This window comes from Pipistrellus hanaki, assembly GCF_964339955.1.
Source record: "Pipistrellus hanaki genome assembly, chromosome: 5".
Lineage (NCBI taxonomy): Eukaryota > Metazoa > Chordata > Mammalia > Chiroptera > Vespertilionidae > Pipistrellus > Pipistrellus hanaki.
In genome coordinates this window covers 35,193,539-35,213,834 of record NC_140507.1, presented here as the reverse complement: position 1 = coordinate 35,213,834, position 20,296 = coordinate 35,193,539, and the positions used below count along the sequence as shown (strand labels likewise).

At 39.4% G+C, this 20,296-nt stretch overlaps 1 protein-coding gene across 7 annotated transcripts in view; it reads right to left on the bottom strand.

Annotated features, from left to right (window-relative positions):
• The window catches only part of BLTP1 (bridge-like lipid transfer protein family member 1), a 143,020-nt gene extending 123,508 nt beyond the window's left edge, over positions 1-19,512 (bottom strand). For 5 of the 7 annotated variants that reach the window (XM_084886518.1, XM_084886521.1, XM_084886523.1 and 2 more), the window contains exons 1-7: positions 19,241-19,511; positions 16,607-16,692; positions 7,548-7,677; positions 5,025-5,141; positions 3,970-4,048; positions 2,324-2,388; positions 194-380 (exon numbers count right to left, since the gene is read on the bottom strand). In XM_084886518.1, the coding sequence (XP_084742644.1) occupies positions 194-380; positions 2,324-2,388; positions 3,970-4,048; positions 5,025-5,141; positions 7,548-7,644 (545 nt within the window). In that variant the 5' untranslated portion in view covers positions 7,645-7,677; positions 16,607-16,692; positions 19,241-19,511. Of the gene's footprint in view, positions 1-193; positions 381-2,323; positions 2,389-3,969; positions 4,049-5,024; positions 5,142-7,547; positions 7,678-16,606; positions 16,693-19,240 lie in introns of all 7 variants that reach the window. The other 2 variants (XM_084886524.1, XM_084886522.1) reach the window with 2 other exon arrangements.
• Between the last annotated feature and the right edge of the window lie 784 nt (positions 19,513-20,296).

Genomic DNA, 20,296 nt, shown 5'->3' with positions numbered 1-20,296 from the left:
CACAAAATTTAAAGAATGAAAAGTTTATAGCAATTCACTAAAGATTTTGGATGTAAACTTGAGGCATATCTCTTCAATAATCCAATTATCTCCTAAATGGCACTTCTGAGGCCAACTCCACAAAGGTGACCCTCAGTGCATAAAACTAAATTTACATGTTGCAGATTAATAAAATTTAAGTGTGACAATGAACCTTTCCATTTTGGACTGGGTTCTTGTTCTTCCATTTTCCCGTGTTTTATCATCCTCTTTCTTGGGGGGGATTATTGTTGGCTCCAAACCAAATAATTCTTGAAGACGTCCGTAAAGATCCGAACGATTGTAGACATGAAATTCAAAGTCATTAACTGTGATGTATAATCTGGTTTCTGCCTTTGGATCTAAAGACATCAATTACAAAAAAAAAAAATAAAATAAAGACATCAATTACACACACATACACGCTAAAGTTTTTAGTCAACTTTTTAAAAACTTTAGTCAATGTTTTTGTCAACTCATTTTCCACACTTAAAATAACTTAAATGATTTACTTTAAAACAGAATTCTATGATAAAGAGGATAATATACATATAAAACACTGGCAAAAGAAAAAAAAAGGCTAATGTTACTAGAGCATTTTAATTTAATATTCGAAAAACAACCTGAATTTCTAGATTTTGATTGTCTACTGCCAGAATTTAAAGATTTTACACTAAGAATAGAAAAGTGCCATTTACAGAATAAAGGTTAAAACTTTATCCTAATATAGACATAAATTTATACTAAAATATAAGTAGCAAAATGTTCAAAGTATAATATACTTAAACATCACATCAGTTATTTAAACTTGTGCTTAATGGAAAGTAGGATTTTTCATAAAATAGTAGTTTGTTTTAAAAAAATACTTAATACTAAAATAAATATTTTATTAACTATACACTTCAAACAATTTCAAATAAAAGACATAATTACATTAAATATAAGTAACAACAGAAATTTACAAATCCATCTATAAAGTGATAGATGGACAATTGTTTCTGTTGAGGAAATAATCCAAGACAGAGCATCACATGTTAACCAAGAGACTTAACAGAAAGGTACCACAGTCAGCGCCTTCTTTTGTTATGAATCATACAGGTGATTTTTTTTTAAGACTTTTTAAATGTTTGTCCATTTTTATCCCTACAGAACAAATTCAATTTAAGGTAATTAAAATTAGATATAACCAGTTAGAAGATTTTAATTTTTTTAATGGGTAAAGAGTATTAACTTTCATTTTAGTAGCTTAAGCTTGTAGTTTAAAGTCTAGAGGCCCAGTGCATGAAAATTCATGCACTGGAGGGGGGTCCCTCAGCCCAGCCTGCCCCCGCTCACAGTCCAGTAGCCCTCAGAACCAGGAGGCAACCCGGTGATCAGAGGAAGGCGATGCCCCATCACACCTCTGCTGCTGTCACTGCCAAGCAGCACAAGATGGCCACCACAAGATGGCCAGCAGGGAAGGGACCAGGCCTGCAAGGGAGGGCAGTTGGGGGGGATTAAGCCTTCAGTTGAGGACAGTTAGGGGTAATCAGGACGCAGAAGAGGGAAGTTGGGGAAAACCGGGCCTGCAGGGAAGGGCAGTTGGAGGGTGACCAGGCTGGCAGGGGAGGGCAATTAGGGGCAATCAGGCCAGCAGGGGAGCAGTTAGGTGTCAATCAGGCTGGCACGGGAGTGGTTAGGGGGTGATCAGGCTAGCAGGCAGAAGCAGTTAGGGGCAATCAGGCAGGCAGATAGGCAGGCAAGAGGTTGGGAGCCAACAGTCCTGGATTGTGAGAGTGATGTTCCAGATTGAAGAGGGTATAGGCTGGGCTGAGGGACACAGCCTCCCCGTGCACATTTTGTGCACCGGGCCTCTAGTTCTGAAGATAAAAGCAGAACCAGAAGAATTTCTAGAGTCTGTGTTTACCATTTCTGTTCATCCTTTTCATATCAGATAAATTATAATTAGAAATATTAGGAAGAAGTATGAATAAAGACACCAAAGATGAAATGTAGAAAAGTGTCTAGGATATTGAGAAGACCATTTATCACCAGTATGGGTCAGGCCCACAGATGTAACATGCAATAAGGCTAGAATTGTGGTTAAGAGTCCTATTGAGGATGACTCTGAACAAATAATCAGCTAAAATGAATCAATTTAACCAGGCAAGAGAAAGACTTTTAAGAGAATTTTTAGTAAACTGGTGATAAAATCAGAGTTTTGGCAAGTCCAAAGCTTTTAAAAATATTTTTATCTATTTTAATAACCATAAATGAAAAATGATTATGTCATCGACAATTTCAAACAAATAAAATAAAAACTCACCATGCTGCTTCTGTTTTGGGTTATACATTTTCCACCACCGAAAAATTATAAATCCATCTTGAATTCTAAGCAAGATAAATTACAAAAATGAAAACAGATAAAAATTTACTTAACTTGATTCTTAATTATTGTAAAAGGCAGGCAACTGATAATGAATAAGGAAACAAAAATTCTTAACAGAATTCTGACATACTTAAATGTTTCATACTCTTTCATTTAAAAAAGTAAAAGAGGATATACACAGGTTTAAATTAGCTTCTTCTACTCAGGGAAATGTAATACTGGATTCCATTCAACAGTAAAATGAAGTGCTAACAGAAAACCTTTTTTTTTATAAATATTTTTAATGTTGTAAAAACTACATAAACAAAAGGTCAAATCTTGAAAGGGGTACATTAGCACACTAGAGAAAACTTTTAAAGATAATTCTTCATTTCTTAATGATATATCACTTCATGCTCCCATTTTTAACTTTTACTTTTTACTTTTAATTTGGAATAATTTTAGACTCACAAAGAAGATGCTTCTCCTGTTTCAAGAGAAGTATAAGTGGTACCAAACTCTGGCATCTCTCAAATAATTCAAAATTTTCCAAGTTCTAAGTAACAAATTTTAAGAAGATCACAAAAATAAAAGTAAGCTGCCCAGCTTGTGTGGCTCAATGGTTGAACACCAACCTACGAACCAGGAAGTCACAGCTCGATTCCCAGTCAGGGCACTTGCTGGGCTGCAATCTTGATCCCCAGTGGGGGGCATGCAAGAAGCAGCCAATCAATGATTCTCTCTTATCATTGGTGTTTCTATCTCTCACTCCCTCTCTCTTTCTCTCTGAAATCAATAAAAATATATTTTAAAATAATAATAACAGAGTAAGCTTTTCTTACAAAGCTTACAAAAGAGAGAACAATATAAAACATATTATTCTTAATATATTAAGATTTTTGTTTCCTTCTTAAAGTAAAATTAGAGTTGGTAACAGATGCTAAACAATTCTAAATACTTATTGCCTAATAAGAACCTAATGGGTGAGCATTATCAACATATCTGATCCTTATTTTATATAACAAATGACCACCATAAATTCTACAACAGAAATGATCAGGTAATTTAATGCCTCAATTTTTCATCTTGCAATGACCTGAGATTATTGATTTCTATATGTTGCTATTAGGTAAACTTTTTGCCAGTCTAAACTTTAGCTAAATTAATCTATGGTTAGAAACATTTTAAAACATGAATTCATTAAGTCTAATTTACTGAAAAAATTATTTCTGATTTATGGTTTGGGTTTTTTGTTGTTGTTGTTTACATATATTTTTATTGATCTCAAAGAGGAAGGGAGAGGGGGAGAGAGACAGAAACATCAATGATGAGAGAGAACCACAGACCAAATGCCTCCTGCACATCCCCCACTGGGGATCGAACTGCAACCCAGGCCATGTGCCATTGACTGTAATCAAATTCGTGACCCTTCAGTCCACAGGCTGATGCTCTAGCCCTGAGCCCAACAGGCCAAGGCTGATTTATGGTTTTATTTGAAGAACCGAGTAATATTAAAACAAGTGTCATAATTAGAAAATACTTTCAATATTTCAAGTTTAAGGTAGGTTCTTTTATTTGTTTTAGGTTTTGTTTTTGCTTTTTACCTAATAGACATGTCTTCTGTAATGTAATAGATTTCACGAACCATGATTTTTCCAGAAAGAACAGAGAAAGAGAAGGAGCCTGGTATAGGGGACAAAAAAAAAGCAATTAATTTAATTGTTTTGATACAGTAGAGCTCTTAACACTTAAAATAATCTTAGCAACCAATTCATTCAGTAATTAAATGTTCTCTCCTGACTCCCTTCCAAATATCCTTACAGCCTTACTAATTTCTATCATTTCTCCTGAAAAAGTGCCACAGGTGTCATCACAATGGACTGAGTTACTAAATAACCATATAAGAACATTAATTTGAATAGCTGCTTCATACAATAATTTCTCTTAATTATGCACAGCCATTAATAAATCCATAGCAGTGATTAATTCACCATTTTTCTCCATTACTCCAGGAACCAGTCACTGCCTCAAATTAATGGAAGACTATTTATGTTTGAGAGAAGTTCATGTCCATTAAGAGGTACTCAACTTCAGGGAAGGTTAGAATGATAATATTCAGTGCCCCCTCCTTCTTTCTCACGGGTTTGGTACTTTCCAGAGTATATAGCTTCCTAGTACATCCTCCCATCTATCTACAAATCTCCCACTTATAAGTAGTTAGAAACTAAACTAATAAAGCAGGCACAAAATGAAATATACAAGATGACTCCAACTTACAGGTTTTTAAAGTACGGGTTACTTAAAAAAAAAAAAAAGAGCAAATAATTCATTGAGCTTTAGAAATTTTCTCTAGATGGAATTGTGAGAAATTTCTATTTCCATATTTGATATTTGTCTATATTTTTTCAAATTATTTTCACAAGCATCTTTTATAAATGAAGTCAAAGAGTAACTATGGAAACACTTTAACAAATAAGAATGAGGTAAAGGGCATAACCTGTTACACAGTGCTGGAAGAGAGAAATTCAAAGTAGGTTAGTTTATCCTTCATGAAACAATGGTAAATTTCTAAAACTACTATCTGTTTATAAAAGATAAATGTATAATGTATACCTCAAGATTACACAGAAGAAAATAATGCAGGTTTACTTCAACTCACCAATATGGATATAGCCATGTTTGTATAATCTGTTGACAACCAAGGTTAAAATAAGACCAACATTCCGAGAATTATAATATGTGAGATAAATAATCCATCCACAGGACAAAATGGTAGCTGTTGGGAGAAAAAAGTACAAAAGGATGTCACTTTCAATCACCTTAATATGTTAATAAACTTTGTCAGTAAAGATCATTTACCACACTCAATAATGATAATATGGTAGTAAATCCTCTTAAAATTTAATACCTTGGGTTTTAAAATCAGAGCTTGGATCTACTTTATCCCCTTTCCTCATTCTCTTTTAGTCATTAGCCACACAAAAAAAACAGATTCCAGTCAGATCCATTAGAGCCTTTTGTTTTTCTTATATCTTTTTTCACTGCTTTGTACTGTTTTCTTTATTAAATACTAGAGGCCCAGTGCATGAAATTTGTGCGGGGGGACAGGAGGAGGGTCCCCTCAGCCCAGCCTCTGTACCTTCTCCAATCCAGGACTCCTCAGGGGATGTCCAACTACCGGTTTAGGCCTGATCCCAGGGCTAGGGACTAAACCGGCAGTAGGACATCCCTCTCACAATCTGGGACCACTGGCTCCTAACTGCTCACCTGCCTGCCTGCCTGATTTGCCCCTAACTATCCCGCCTGCCAGCCTGATCGTCCCTAACTGCCCCCCTGCTGGCCTGGTTGCCACAAGCAGCCTGCTGTTCAGTCATTTGGTCATCCCTCACTAACCCTCCTGCCAGCCTTGTCGCCTCAGGCAGCCTGTGTTCAGTCGTCTATCCAGTTGTTTTGGTTGTGACGGCCCCTTGATTTTTATATATTAGATTATGTAAAGATGTTTTGGGACAAGAAAACCCATAATTCTGAACATTATGAAAAACATTCACCTTTATCAGGCTAAAAACTCATTCCCAAGCTATTCACTGAAGGCTAAAGTGACGTAAAAAGAAAGAAAATTAATGATTTTTTAAATCAATAAACTCTGCTTTTAAGAAAGTAATGGAATTGGGGAGCAGGGACTGGAAGTGGTCAATGGTGGGGGGTACATATGTAATATTTTCAACAATAAATAATTATTTAAAAAAAAAAAGTAATGGAGCCTGGCCAGTGTGGTCACTGGTTTGATTTGCTCAATCCCCAGTAGGGGCATGCAGGAGGTAGCCAGTCGATGTTTCTTTCTCATTAGTGTTTCTATTTCTCTATCCCTCTTCCTTCCTCTCTCTCTAAAATCAATAAAAACATTAAAATAAATAATGGAAATAAGTAGGAATTTAGCCTACTTAAAGGCATATCTATATTAAATAGGACATCTTATACTATTTTACTATAATTGATAAGACAATAACCATTTAGCCGAAACCGGTTTGGCTCAGTGGATAGAGCGTTGGTCTGCAGACTGAGGGGTCCCAGGTTCGATTCCGGTCAAGGGCATGTACATTGGTTGCGGGCACATCCCCGGTAGGGGTTGTGCAGGAGACAGCTGGTCGATGTTTCTCTCTCATTAATGTTTCTAACTATCCCTCTCCCTTCTTCTTTGTAAAAAATCAATACATTTTTTTTAAAAAGACAATAACCATTTAAGAATGTCTACTTTTACTGAATAAATAATAAATGATATTCCAAGTTTGACCATTTGTCAATCTATCATGAAATTTATAATCACTTACAAAATTTACAATATTCCAAAAAAAAAACTAGATCATGAATATACAAAAGGCAAAATACCAGAAAGCATTTTCTGATATTTTTTACTTATCTATTTTTAAAATATATCTGTTTTCTAAATTAGGACAAAGTAATGTAAACCAATTTAACATATGTAACATTTAAGCAACATCAAATTGAGTTCCTAACTTTAAAAAAATTATTTAATATGATAAAACAAGGCAATCACCGATACAACATTTCACAGGTTAGCTTAGATTAATGATAATAGCTTTGATATAGAAAGTGCTGTGATATATCCATAAAAATTATACCTAGGACAATTATTTTGAAAATTATTTTGATGACATTTCATTATGTTTTAACTTTAAAGTTATTTTGTAGTAATTTTTATGGTAAATCACTGTGTCAGGTTGTTGTGGGCCATTCAGAAAGGTAAGAGGATTTTGAAAAGAAAGTTTGCTTCTAGTGTTAAAGAACCTAGGAACTATGGCCTTTTCATTGTGACATGTCCCCAACCCCTTCAATATCATAAGGCCAACCACTGTTTAAAATTTGGCAATTGCTACTCCAACCATAAAAAAAACAACAAAAAACAATAATGTAGCCCTAGCCAGTTTTGCCCAGTGGATAGAGTATCAGACTGCAGACTGAAGAGTCCCAGGTTCAATTCCTGGTCAAGGCACATGCCAGGATTGCGGGCTCAATGCCCAGTGTGGGGCATGCAGAAGACAGCTAATCAATGATTTTCTCTCATCATTGATGTTTCTACCTCTCTCTTCCTCTCCCTTCCTCTCTGAAATCAATAAAAATATAGTTTTTTAAAGTAATGTACCAAAAAATACATTCTACTTACCAACGAGGAGCCACACAACATTAGAATTGTGTTCTGTAAGAAAATCTTCTAGCTGGGTGATACTAGGAACAATACTGTCATTTTTCCTTTGATCCATTTTTGAGGTTTTTACAGAGAGGCATCTAAAGGTCTAAGAGTTAAAAGGTTAAATTTAGAATCAGATATTTATTAATCTGCAAGGAAAATCATGTAAGGGGGGGAAAGGTGATTTAATAAATATTAAAGTTTATTAAATCACATTCTGTTCCTTCAATGATAAGAATACAAAAATACAATAAACAACAAAAACATGGCCACATTTATATATATCATATCATGTTTCTAATGTTCTGATTTCACCATACTAAGTATGAGTAGAGACTCAATTCAGTTAGTATATTCTGGATCCAGATAAGAGGAACCTTATTATTCTGAAATATAATCAAACATATTTATCTCAACAATAAGGAGAGAGTACTAGTAAGTAGGGTGAAAATTAATGAAAATGGAATGGATAGGCCAGAAGGGGGAACCCTCATACACTACCACTCAACATGAATTACACACCCCAACAAAAAAAAACATCATTCACAACAGGCTCCAACAGGAAGAGATGCACCTTGCAAGTCAAACTAGTTTACTACTTCAGTAGGAGGAAGGGAGATACTAATACCAGAATGAAATAAATGCATCATCCTACCTAATAAAAGAGTAATATGCAAATTAACCATCACTCTGTCATAAAGATAGAAGCCCCCATAGCCACAAGATGGCAGTGCCCAGTCCTCTCAGCCCCGCTGGAGTCCCCAGTCCGGGGAGGGGAGGGGGGGGAGGGGGAAGGCAGCGGCTGCTGAGAGTGCGCAGCGTGACCAGCCTGGCAGAATGCTTGCTTCATCACCACAGTGACAAGGCAAAAGTGTTTCACCTCAACCACAGAGGACCTCGGGGCAGCAGGCACGGAGTGGTGGTGGTGGGGGGGGCAGATATACGCTGTGTCATCACACTGTCATTGCTCTGGCAACTAGGCAAGCATTCCGTGCCCAGCCGTGGATGGGCCTCTGGGCAGTGGGCACAGAGCGGCCAGGCCCCATAGAGACCTACTAGTACAGGGATTTGTGCACAGGACTACTGGTTAAAAATAAAAAAGAAATTCATCATTATAAAAGTTCATAATTACGAACACTGCAAAGATTATCAAGTATTTCCAAAGATTCTGTTTACCCTCAAGAAAATACAATGATACATGTCAATTATATCTCACAATATAATAAAACTGGAGTCTGGCTGGCATGGCTCAGTGGTTGAGCTTTGACCTATGAACCAGGAGGTCATGGTCCATTTCCCAGTCAGGGCACATGCCCAGGTTGTGGGCTCAATCCCCAGTGTGGGGCCTGCAGGAAGCAGCTGATTAATGATTCTCTCTCATCATTGGTGCTTCTCTCTCTCTCTCTCTCTCTCTCTCTCTCTCTCTCTCTCTCTCTCTCTCTCTCCCTTCTCCCACCCATTCCTCTTTGAAATAAATAAAAATATTTTTAATATGCTTAAAAACGTGGAAAAAATGTTCTCAAATTTTCAAAGTTTTGAAAAATCTATTAACCAGCAACTTAAAATGTGGGAGCTAACTTTATAACATGAGCTTTCTCTTTCTCACTCTTTTAGTTTTGTTAAACTAAAAAAATATTTTAAAGAAGGAAACATTCTGAAAACCTTTAACCTAAAACCAAATATTCACATGTAATGGTTTGCACATTACATAATAACGTATGTACCTATTTCATACATATTTTTATCATTTTACAGATGTATCACCAGCATAACACTGGGATAAAAAGACCTTCTACTGCCTCCTAGAGATACTCCATGAGGGATATGTCCCAGCATTCAGCTCTCCACATGAAAAGGGGTCTGTTTTGAATCAAATCCAAGGGGAGGTGATCTATTCACCAAAAGGATCTATCCCCAATCTCTACAACCCACCACTGTAACAACGCACAGCCAAAGAGAATTTAGAAGGAGGGTGTTAGGTTGCAAAGACAGAAAACTTCAGTATCACAGCTTTCACCAACATTTTTCCAGTTTCAACTAATGCAAAGCCTTATTTAAGAGAAATTAACAGATAGAGGCTCAATAGTTAGGAGAATATATTTTGAACAAGTACAGAATGGACACATAATCAGGATGAACTGGGACTGAGCCCCATTGTTTAAGTGGACACCACCAATTCCTTAGAGACGAGGAACTAGAGACTGATGTAAGAACCTACTGCTTAACCTTCACAGAGCAAATGATGGCCTGAAAACCAAACTGGTCGCTTCCTCTTCCTCTCCCCTTCCTGAAAGGTTCATCTAAAAGCCACAGGGTAGGCAAAGTAAGGCAAGCATCTACACCTGGGGAAGGGAGGGACAGGAGTCTCATGGCTAGAGTGGATGTCAGAGGTGGACAAGGGTAAATAAGTATCCACCTGGGTGATGAAGAGGCTAGCAGAACAGCAGCAGTGCCTCGGCGTATCAAAGCCATACAGCACGAGGAAGCCATATGTGCAGAAGTCAGGCACAGCACACTGGAGCTTGAGTGGAAGGAAAAGGGCATCCGTGGTGGGGGACAGGGCAGGAGAAGTCCAGCTCAAAGTGTCAGGGCCTGAGCTCAGCAACAAGAACATCTGCACGGAGAGGCTCCTGGTGCAGGGGGTCAGAACCCAAGAGGAAGGCCCGCATTGAGGGCTTGGTCCCAGTGTGGGCCATGCAGGAGGCAGCCATTCAATGATGTTTCTATCTCTCTATCCCTCTCCCCTCTTCTCTGAAATCAATTTAAAAAAATTTTTTCAAGAAAGAAAAAAAAAAAACACTTAAAAAGCTTTAGAAAACATAACTACAAACAGGGTAAAAAGAATTGACTTCGCCCTAGCTGGTTTGGCTCAGTGGATAGAACCTCAGACTGTGGATTGAAGGGTCTTGTGTTCGATTCCAGTGAAGGGCACATGCCTGGGTTGTCAGGCTTTGTTCAGAGACAGGTAGCATGGGGAGCAGCTAGAACAATGTATTTTCATCCATAATTCCTTTCTTCTGTTCACCACCACCCATGATCCATCTGTGCAATTTCTGAACAGTCAGTGATTCCATGTTTTAAATAGTTTATAAATTTTCAGTTTCTACACACTTTACCATCCACTCATGATTTTTTTAAATATATTTTATTATTTTTTACAGAGAGGAAGAGAGAGGGATAGAGAGGTAGAAACATCAGCTGCCTCATGCACACCTCCTACTGGGGATGTGCCCTCAACCAAGATACACGCCCTTGACCAGAGTCAAATCTGGGACCTTTCAGTCCGAAGGCCAATGCTCTATCCATTAAGCCAAACTGGGTAGGGCCACTCATGGTTTTTTAATTAAAGCATTTTAATTCTTTTCTCTGTGCCTAGATCCACATTTATTTATTTTATATATATTTTATTGATTTTCCACAGAGATGAAGGAAGAGGGATAGACAGCTAGAAACGCCGATGAGGAGAGAGAAACATGGACCAGCTGCCTCCTGCACACCCCCTGCTGGGGATATGTGCCCGCAACCAATGTACATGCCCTTGACCGGAATCGAACCTGGGACCTTTCAGTCCGCAGACCGACGCTCTATCCACTGAGCCAAACCGGTTTTGGCTAGATCCATATTTAGTTTTATAAGCTTCTCTCTGTTTTTGTTTTTGACTCATGAATTTTTTTGTTTGTATGTCATGGAAATGTAAGAGTGGAATATTAATATATTTCAGTTTAGTTCTGTAATGTCAGAAATTTTTCAAAAAAATTAAAAGATGGACTGGAAAAAAATGAATCAATCAATGAATGTATCAATAAGTGGAAAACAAATAGATGTTTATCTCTCTCAAATAAATATAAATGTAAAAAGCATTAGCAAAGAAAAATTCTAAAGAAGTTTTATTGTAATAAAACTGTTTTCATTTTTGTATCCAGCCCTTAAGCTCCTCTCTTATCTTCTCCCTTAAGTCCGTTCAGTCAGAAACCTTACCTAATACATCTTCAAACTATCCACCCAACAATAGGGTCTTTGGAGATGGGGAGAGAGGGAGGAAGAAACTGGTCACATGTGTTCATCAACACTCTAATCATATCAAGTTTAAAGAAAGTCTTTTTATTAGCATGTTGTTATGCAAAGAGTCCAACAGATTCATTTAATAACCAATTCCTATGAGCTGAGAATATTGCTCCAATTGAAATTGAACTTTTATGTAAAATTTTTTTTAAAAGACTGCTTTAGGAAGTTTTATGGGATATGACACTATACGACTGATGACATCTGATACAGTACTCTAAATGGATATGGAGCTAGATAGAAACATACTTCACAAAGTACTATAAGGTCAGTAGTTTAAAGTCTAGACTCTAAACATTTAGGTGGATATTATCTTACTCTTTGAAATGTTAATTCCATGGAATTAGCTCACCATGAAAATAGAACTCCCATGGCAATAGCTAACATTTATTTACTGCTTGCCATGTGCCAGGCACTGTTCCAAACACTTTACATGTGTTTACTCATCTAACTATGGCAAATAGCTACCCATTTACAATTTTCCCCTTTTACAGATGAGAAAACTGTGGCAGAAGACAAGCACAAACACAGGTAATGGTCCATCTGGGATTGTAACCTAGACCATTTGGCTTTAGAATCTTGTTATATTGCCTCTCGTCACTTACATTCACTGAAATCAGTAACAATCTCTTGGTTTTCCATTTCTTTTCTATGAAAAATTAGTTCCCTCCTCCCAACTCTAGATTCTAGTTTAGGAGCTAATATGAATGTTACCAAAATTCATATTTTGGTATAATAAATTCATATTTTGCCCACTATGACATTTTTTCTCTTAAAAGGGTGGTCCATTAAATCAAAGATTGGCAGGGTTTTTTCTTTTGTTTTTTTTTAGTTTTTTTAAATAACCACAACGGAGACTCCACATTTTATAACACAAATCAAGATTGATGTGTTACAGAGACTGATTAACATCAAAGGCCACGTTGTGAAGTAAGCCAAATCCAACTGAACCACTCCCCTTTTTTCCACCTCTCTCTCACCCAGTCAAAAAAGTCTTTATCTACATAGTTTTAGTGCTTTGTCCCAAAAAGAAATTGACAGCTGATAGAAGGTACGTGGTAGTCTTAAAATATGTCCAAAAACCATTTCATCTTTCTCCCTTCAAGTGTTGGAGCTTAATTAATTTCTCTCCCAAATGTGGTCTGGACTGAATGATACAATTCTAAAAGGATATAGCAGAAGCAATGAGTATAACTAGATCACAGATGGCATCATGGCCTCCTCCTTGCTCTCTGTCTTGGATCATCTGTTCTTAGGGAAATATCTGCCTTGCTAGGACATATAAGAAAAGTCCATGTGGTGCTGATTTGAGGCCTCCAGCCAACAGCCATGTGAATGAACCATAATGGAGGCAATTCCTCCAGCCCCAATTGAGTCCCTATATGACTAAGTCCCAGCCAAGATCTTGGTTGCAGGCTCCTTCCTGGCCCGGGCCCTGGTTGGGGCTTGTGCAGGAGGCAACCAATCAATACGTTTCTTTCATTTCAATGTTTGAGACCCTAATTCAGAAGGAATCAGCTTAGTAGCTCCCAAGTTCTAAGTCCATAGAAATTCTGAGATAATAAATGTTTTAAGCCACTGAGTTTTGGGATACTTTATTACTCAGCAATAGATAACATAAAGTATAAGGAAGATAAGCAAAGTAGTTCTACTCATAGGGTGCATACTTGTCATCTTAAGCTAAAATACCCCCACTCATCTTCTCTCCTCCTTCTTACCAAGAGATCAGAAGTCAGCAAGCCCACATCAAAAAGGCTACCAATCCCATGAGTGAACAATTTCCTTTTCCTACCTTTTCCTCCACTCTGCCTCCTACCAATTTATCTGTACCCATAATCATCATACCTCCCTACTTCCGGCTCAGTAGTAGTCTATCTAAAGTACCTTTGACCCTTCCAGCTTAGTCCATTTTCAGCTATATCAATTATTCAATTATTCTTCCTCATTCTATTATCTTCATATTTTCTTTCTGACGGCTTTTTATCCCATCATATAAAGAGTGTACTATAAATGTATTCATATCACTCATACTTTTAAAAAATAAAAGCCCTCTCTCAATACCCTCTTTAGATACCCTCTCTCTATTCTACTTAAAACCAAAGTTTCTGAAAGATTAAATGACATTAGGTATTTCAATTTCCTCATCATTTACCCAGTGTATAGAGGGCCGCCAGAGAAGGCACATGGACATTCTTTAAATTGTTAGCTAAGCCGGAGGCACTGGCAGAGTACCTTTGTCCAGATGTCACCAGGGGGCGGGTCTAGATATGTAAATCCAGTAATGCTAGAGTCTAGTTAAGAATGCAAATAAGCTCCTTTGACCCTATAAATAAACCTGCTGCATGGCTCCGGTTGCTTGCTGCCTCTCTATCAGAGAGGGTGGCGCCCACCTAGTGCCCAGCTCAGGTGTCGGCAACCTGCGGCTCCGGAGCCGCATGCGGCTCTTTTTAAGTGAAAAAATCCTTTTTTTCTTCAGATTGACAGCTAACTGCACGATCCGGTATATAGCATTAAGGTAAGAAACAATATATGCAGTGTAATATTTGTTTTAAATGTCGCAATGGTTTTGCGGCTCCCAGGTTTTTTTTTCCCTTCAAAAACAGGTCCAAGTGGCTCTTTATGTCTTAAAGGTTGCCGACCCCTGGCCCAGCTTAATGAATCTATTTCTGCCTCCATGTCTCTTTCTTCTTTCTCTAATTTCTTAATCCCCAGCTCCTCCACTCAGGAACCTGTCGTTTTCCGTGATGGACACGGAAAACAGAGAAACAGCCCACCGCATCAGTGTGAACTGGCTCCACCCAAAAAGTTGCTCTAGTCCAAGTATACAACTTCTTAATTGATATGTCCAATGGATACTTCTATTGTCCTCAAGTTATTTGATGTCTCAAAGATGTCTAATTCTCAGTCCTTTTCTCCAAACTCAGTTCTTTCACTGATGTTTGTGACTATCCTGATTTTCTCCTCCTTCCCTGCTCATCCCATCTCCTTTGAGGTGTGTTTTTCTTCTACCTTAACCTTAAGAATTAGTGTACCCCACCCTTACTTCTCTTCTATCACTTCACATGTTCTCCCTGAGTGATCTCATCCATTAACAGTGTTTTTAACTATCACCTATAAATGGAGACTCCACACTTTATACCACAAGGTAGGTCTTCCTAACTCAGATCCATATACACAACTACAAAAATGACATTTCTTTTTTATTAATCCTCACCCAAGGATATTTTCCCATTAATTTTAGGAAGCGTGGAAGAGAGGGCAAGACAGAGAGAAACACTGATATGAGAGAAACACATTGATTGGTTGCCTCCTGCACAAGCCCCGGGCCAGGAAGGAGCCTGCAACCAAGGTATGTGTCCCTGATGGTCCACTGGCCAATGCTCTATCCACTGAGCCAAACTGACTAGGGCTACCTAATGACATTTCTTGATGGAAATCACAATAGCTCTCAACTAAACTTAGTTCCTCCAACCATGTTCCCAATTTATTGCTCTTCCTGTTCTCCCTCAGAAATAGTCACAGAATCCACTGCTTCCCAAGCCAGGTATCAAGTAATCAATTTCATTAACCCTGCAAGTACTTATTAAATATTATGAGCTTGAACATGACAGAGACCAGGAAGTATCCTGACTTCATTTTCCTTCAACCCAATAATTCTTACCCATTCTATCTTCCTTGCATCTATATAGTCATCTCCATCCTTTAATTCCCATTTGCACTGTTTTACTTCTGACTCTCCTTTGCCATCTGTCCTTGATCACCATGGTTCCAAGCTCATCTCTCCCCAATTCATCATTCAGAATGCCTATTTGACCATGGCATTTCTATTTGTCACATGTAAATTACCCCAGATTTTCTCATATTGAAGAGTTAATTTTTTAAAATATATTCTACTGATTTTTTACAGAGAGGAAGAGAGAGGGATAGAGAATTAGAAACATCAACGAGAGAGAAACATCGATCAGCTGCCTCCTACACACTTCCCACTGTGGATGTACCCACAACCATGATACATTCCCTTGAGCAGAATCAAACCTGGGACCCTTCAATCCACAGGCCAACACTCTATCCACTGAGCCAAACCAGTTAGGGCTGAAGAGTTAATTTGTTAACCTTTGATGAAATTTTGAAATTCTATCACTATCTTTAACATGAAAAACAGTATGCTAAAATGAAGTCTGTAAGAATCCTAGTTTCCCACTGTACCTTAACGTAGTACTAATAAAATACCTTCTTTTATTATTTACAATAATATGAAAGATTAATTATAAACACAAACATCTACCATAGGGTTGCATAGTACTGCTTTCCCAGTCTTTTACATAAACCAAAATGATCCTTGCAAATAAAATCAAGGAAATGTATGGGTCACAAAAACATTACCTTCTAGAAAAAAAAACACTCACTACTCTAGCATTTTTCAGGGCCATTTAGACCACTCTATTACTAGAAGCCTGAAATAGTGCCTGACATATGGTACTTGTTAAATATTTATCAATGAATTATATGTTCCTTAATCATGTTTAACCATGCCTTCTACTATTCTCCTAAGAACTCACAGTAAAAAATATATATATATATATTTGTTTTAACTACATATTCTATGAAGAACAAACTCGAAGTCAACCAATTTTCTTCATTTCTTTTTTAATCCCTTTATAACATGGGCAGATTAATATGCTTGCAAAAGAGAAAAAGAACAGTGACAATAGAAAATCAAACCAAAACTTTCTGTGGCCTTATTCTTCCAATACACAAGCTCAGCACATGACTCAACTGTCAGTCAGGTATCAACTGTTCCAAAGTCAAGTAAAATGATTGGCAGGTCAAATTATACACCACCACTTCCCAACTTTCATTTCTTGACCATTTAAGCAGATCAAAACACAACTGAAACTGAAAGTCAGAAGATTTCCTCTCCCTGAACTTTAATTGGAAATTATATCATTTTCTAACTTAGCTGAAATATTTACCTGTTTTTATTCCCAGAGTCTTCAATGTTGTTTTTCCTTCTCCTTATTTTCAGAAGGCCCATCTGCAGTGTTTCATCTTAACAAACCTTAAAAAAGAACAAAAAACATTACAACAAATTATACAAGATATTCTGGCTTTATAAGCAATTTTACCATTGCAGATTAAAAAATTTTATTACACCTGCATAAAAGTCTTTAATGTTAGTTCAATATACATTTCATTCTTTAAAGTTTCCAAATAAAAAAATACTCCTATAAAAAAAATTTAGAATAAGAAAATCCAGAATAAGACCACAATTTCCGAACTATGGTCTACCAAACATTTGAAAACTCCTTACTGGAGTTTTGGAAAGAGCATGAATTTAGTCTTTAGAGGGTTCTAGACGTCAAATCCTACTTTTAGGATTTGACGTCTAGAACCCTATGGAAAGAGCATGAATTTAGTCTTTAGAGGGTTCTAGACGTCAAATCCTACCTTTAAAACATTCTCTAAGTGTGGCTTTGAAAAAGTTCTCTCAAATTGCTGGTCTCTTCTGGCAAGAACAGCTCCTCAGTTTTTTTCCTATTCCCAGCACCTAGCATATTTCTTAACAAATGAAAATCAACCTGCAAATAACAGCGATTAAGGGTCTGTAACCAGGAGCCAGATCACCTGGTTTAAAAACTATTTTTTTATTTTATTTTATTGATTTTTTACAGAGAGGAAGGGAGAGGGATAGAGAGCTAGAAACGTCGATGAGAGAGAAACATTGATCAGCCGCCTCCTGCACACCCCGCACCGGGGTTGTGCCCGAAACCAAGGTACATGCCCCTGACAGGAATCAACCCGGGACCCTTCAGTCTGCAGACCGACGATCTACCATTGAGCCACACTGGCTTCGACCAGATCACCTGGTTTAGTATATGTGCTGCCGAAGCGAGCACCAGATCACCTGGTTTAAATCACAATTCTGACTTTGGACGAATTGTTGTTTTTTTTAACTTTAAGATAACATTTATTGGGTAAATTACAGAAGTAAAAAATGAAATTCCTAGAAGAAATGGGCTTACGAAGCATGTTATAGACTTAAAAGAAGGGCCCTTGGAGTATGGGTAATGAGAAAGCTAATGCTAACATGCCGGAGGGGAAGAAGTGGGATTGGAAGGGGAGGAAGAGAAGGGGAAAGAAAAGGGAAAGGGAAAGGAAAAGGCATAGGCATGCTCCCAGGAGGGAGAGCACCTGAACAAGTCGTTTCTTAGGCTACAAAAGGCCTTACATGATAGGATTGTTATGATTACATGAGGTTATATATGCACATCATGTACCACTCAATAGTTTTATAAGACAAATATTCTGGCCCGGCAGGGCGTGGCTCAGTGGTTGTTGACCTATGAACCAGGAGATCACAGTTCCATTCCAGTCAGGGCACACCCCCGGGTAGTGGGCTCCATCCCCGGTGGGAGGCATGCAGGAAGCAGCTGATCAATGACTCTATTCCAACATTGATGTTTCTATCTCTCTCTTTCTCCCCCACCCCTCCCTTCCTCTCTGAAATCAATACAAATATATTTTTAAAGAAAATATTCTGTAAAGCAACAAGCAGACTGTCAAATTACAGCGGGGAGGTGAGGGAGATCTGGGGAAGTTAAGAGATCAACCGAAGGACTTGTATACGTGCATATAAGTACAACCAATGTACACAAAACTCTGGAGAGGGAGGGCATGTATGGGGGGGGGGGACAATGGTATATGTACACAGAAAATAATTTAATTAAAAAACTTAAAAATTAAAATAAAAATAAAGAAATAAAATATTCTAGCATATTCATCTGTTTTTATACTTCATGTGTCTAGTTAACTTAGAATAAATAAATCAGCTTCATTGCCGTGAATGAAATGGAAGCAGCAACATGAAACCAGCTGAAACTTACACACCTGAACACTTCCAATTACCATGTTTTTGTTTTTGTTTTCACAGAGGAAATTTACAAGAACTCTTTCCCTTTAACCAGCGTCCCCAATTATCTACAGGCAAAAGCTAAGGCCAACGCAGTGGGAGTGTGGGGAGTAGGAGACAGCTAATACTCCGAAAAAGGAAAATCAACTTCCTTTCACCTCCCTTTGACCAAGATAACGTTTCCGCTGAAATGTGTTCTCTCCCGTGGTGCAGACTCAGCAAGCACCAATTCAGAATACAAAACGCACCACAATACAAAACACGCCTGGGGTGCGGGGGGGGGGGGGGGGGGGCCCAGAACTCCACTCCCGCCCTCGCCGAGCAGCCCGCCGGCTCCGCAGCCGGGCGCTGTCAGGGCCGACGCCGCAGCCGGCAGGTGCGCGGTCCCTACCGCGGAGACCACACCCGCGAGCGGGCGCCGCCCACCTGCCTCCTCGCCATCCATCCGCCGAGGCCACTCGGGCATCCCCAGACCCCTGCAGGCGGCTGTCACGGCCTTTCCGGGCCTCCCCATGGACCTGCGACATCGGTCTGAGGTCCCAGTGCCTTTCAGGTAGGGAGAGCCAAAGACGGCGAGTGTGTCCACACCACAGCAGGCAGGTGAGATGAAGGCAAACCTCCCCAACTCCCGACCCGGCTGCGGTCCCGAGACACCGGACAAAGTGCTGCCCAACCGAGCCGGTCCCCGTCCCCTCACCTGGGCGAGAGACCGGGGCAGCCCGGAACCGTCCGGCCTCTCATCGGAGGTCGTCAAGGGCCCTTGGCCGCGGGGCAGCGACGAGCGTCCGCGGCCTGCCGAGCTGAGCCCGCGCGCAGCCCCTCCAGCCGCCGCCGCCGCCGCAGGTCCAGCCCGCCACCCGAGGTCCGGCCGGGCCCAGACCGCAGAGGGAGGCGGAGGATGGGCGGGGGTCAGCGCTGAGGCCCGGCGGCACTGCGGCTGCGTCAACGGGTAACGTCCTACCTCACGGCGCCGGCGCCTGGAGGCACGCCAGCCGATCCCCGCCCACGAATCCGCGCCCCGCCCACGAATCCGCGGCACCGAGCCCCGGCCCCACCTTCCTCCCCGCCCCCCGGGGCTGGGGGCGGAGCCTGGGCCGAGAGGCACAAATTGTAATGGGAAAAGCCTGCAACAGTCTTTTAACTCTGCGGAAGCTTCCTGGTTGCCTGGAGCAGATATGAAATATGCACATAAGGCTAGTAGACCGCCCAGCCGCGGTGGCTCAGGAAGCCACGGTTGGGTTCCGTGGTCAAGGCACATGCCCGGGTTGCAGGTTTGGTCCCCAGTGGGGGACGTTCAGGACGCAGTTGGTCAAGGATTGTCTCTCATTGATGTTTCTATCTCTCTACATCTCCCTTCCTCTCTGAAATCAATAAAATGTATTAAAAAAAAAAAAAAAAGACAAGTAGACATGCAATTACACAGTGTTAAGTATGGGCCGGGTGCTGTTCTAAGCACTTAATCTTATCTAAACCCTTATCCCCATTTACTTGCACTTCACAAATGAAAAATGCAGGTATAGCGAGGGTTATATATCCATCACCTCACAGCGTTGCAATTTCTTGTGTGTTCAGTGAGAACTTCCAAAGTCTGCTCTCTAGTAACCTTTCAGAAAATTTACCATCTATTCAGCTATTCAGAAAGTTGTTAGAGCTTGAACTCTCAGGAGAAAAGTCAAAAGCCAGATGTGAAGTCAAATAATTAGATATAACCAAAGTATCAATTTCAATTTATAACTTAGCTTGGTGAAATAAA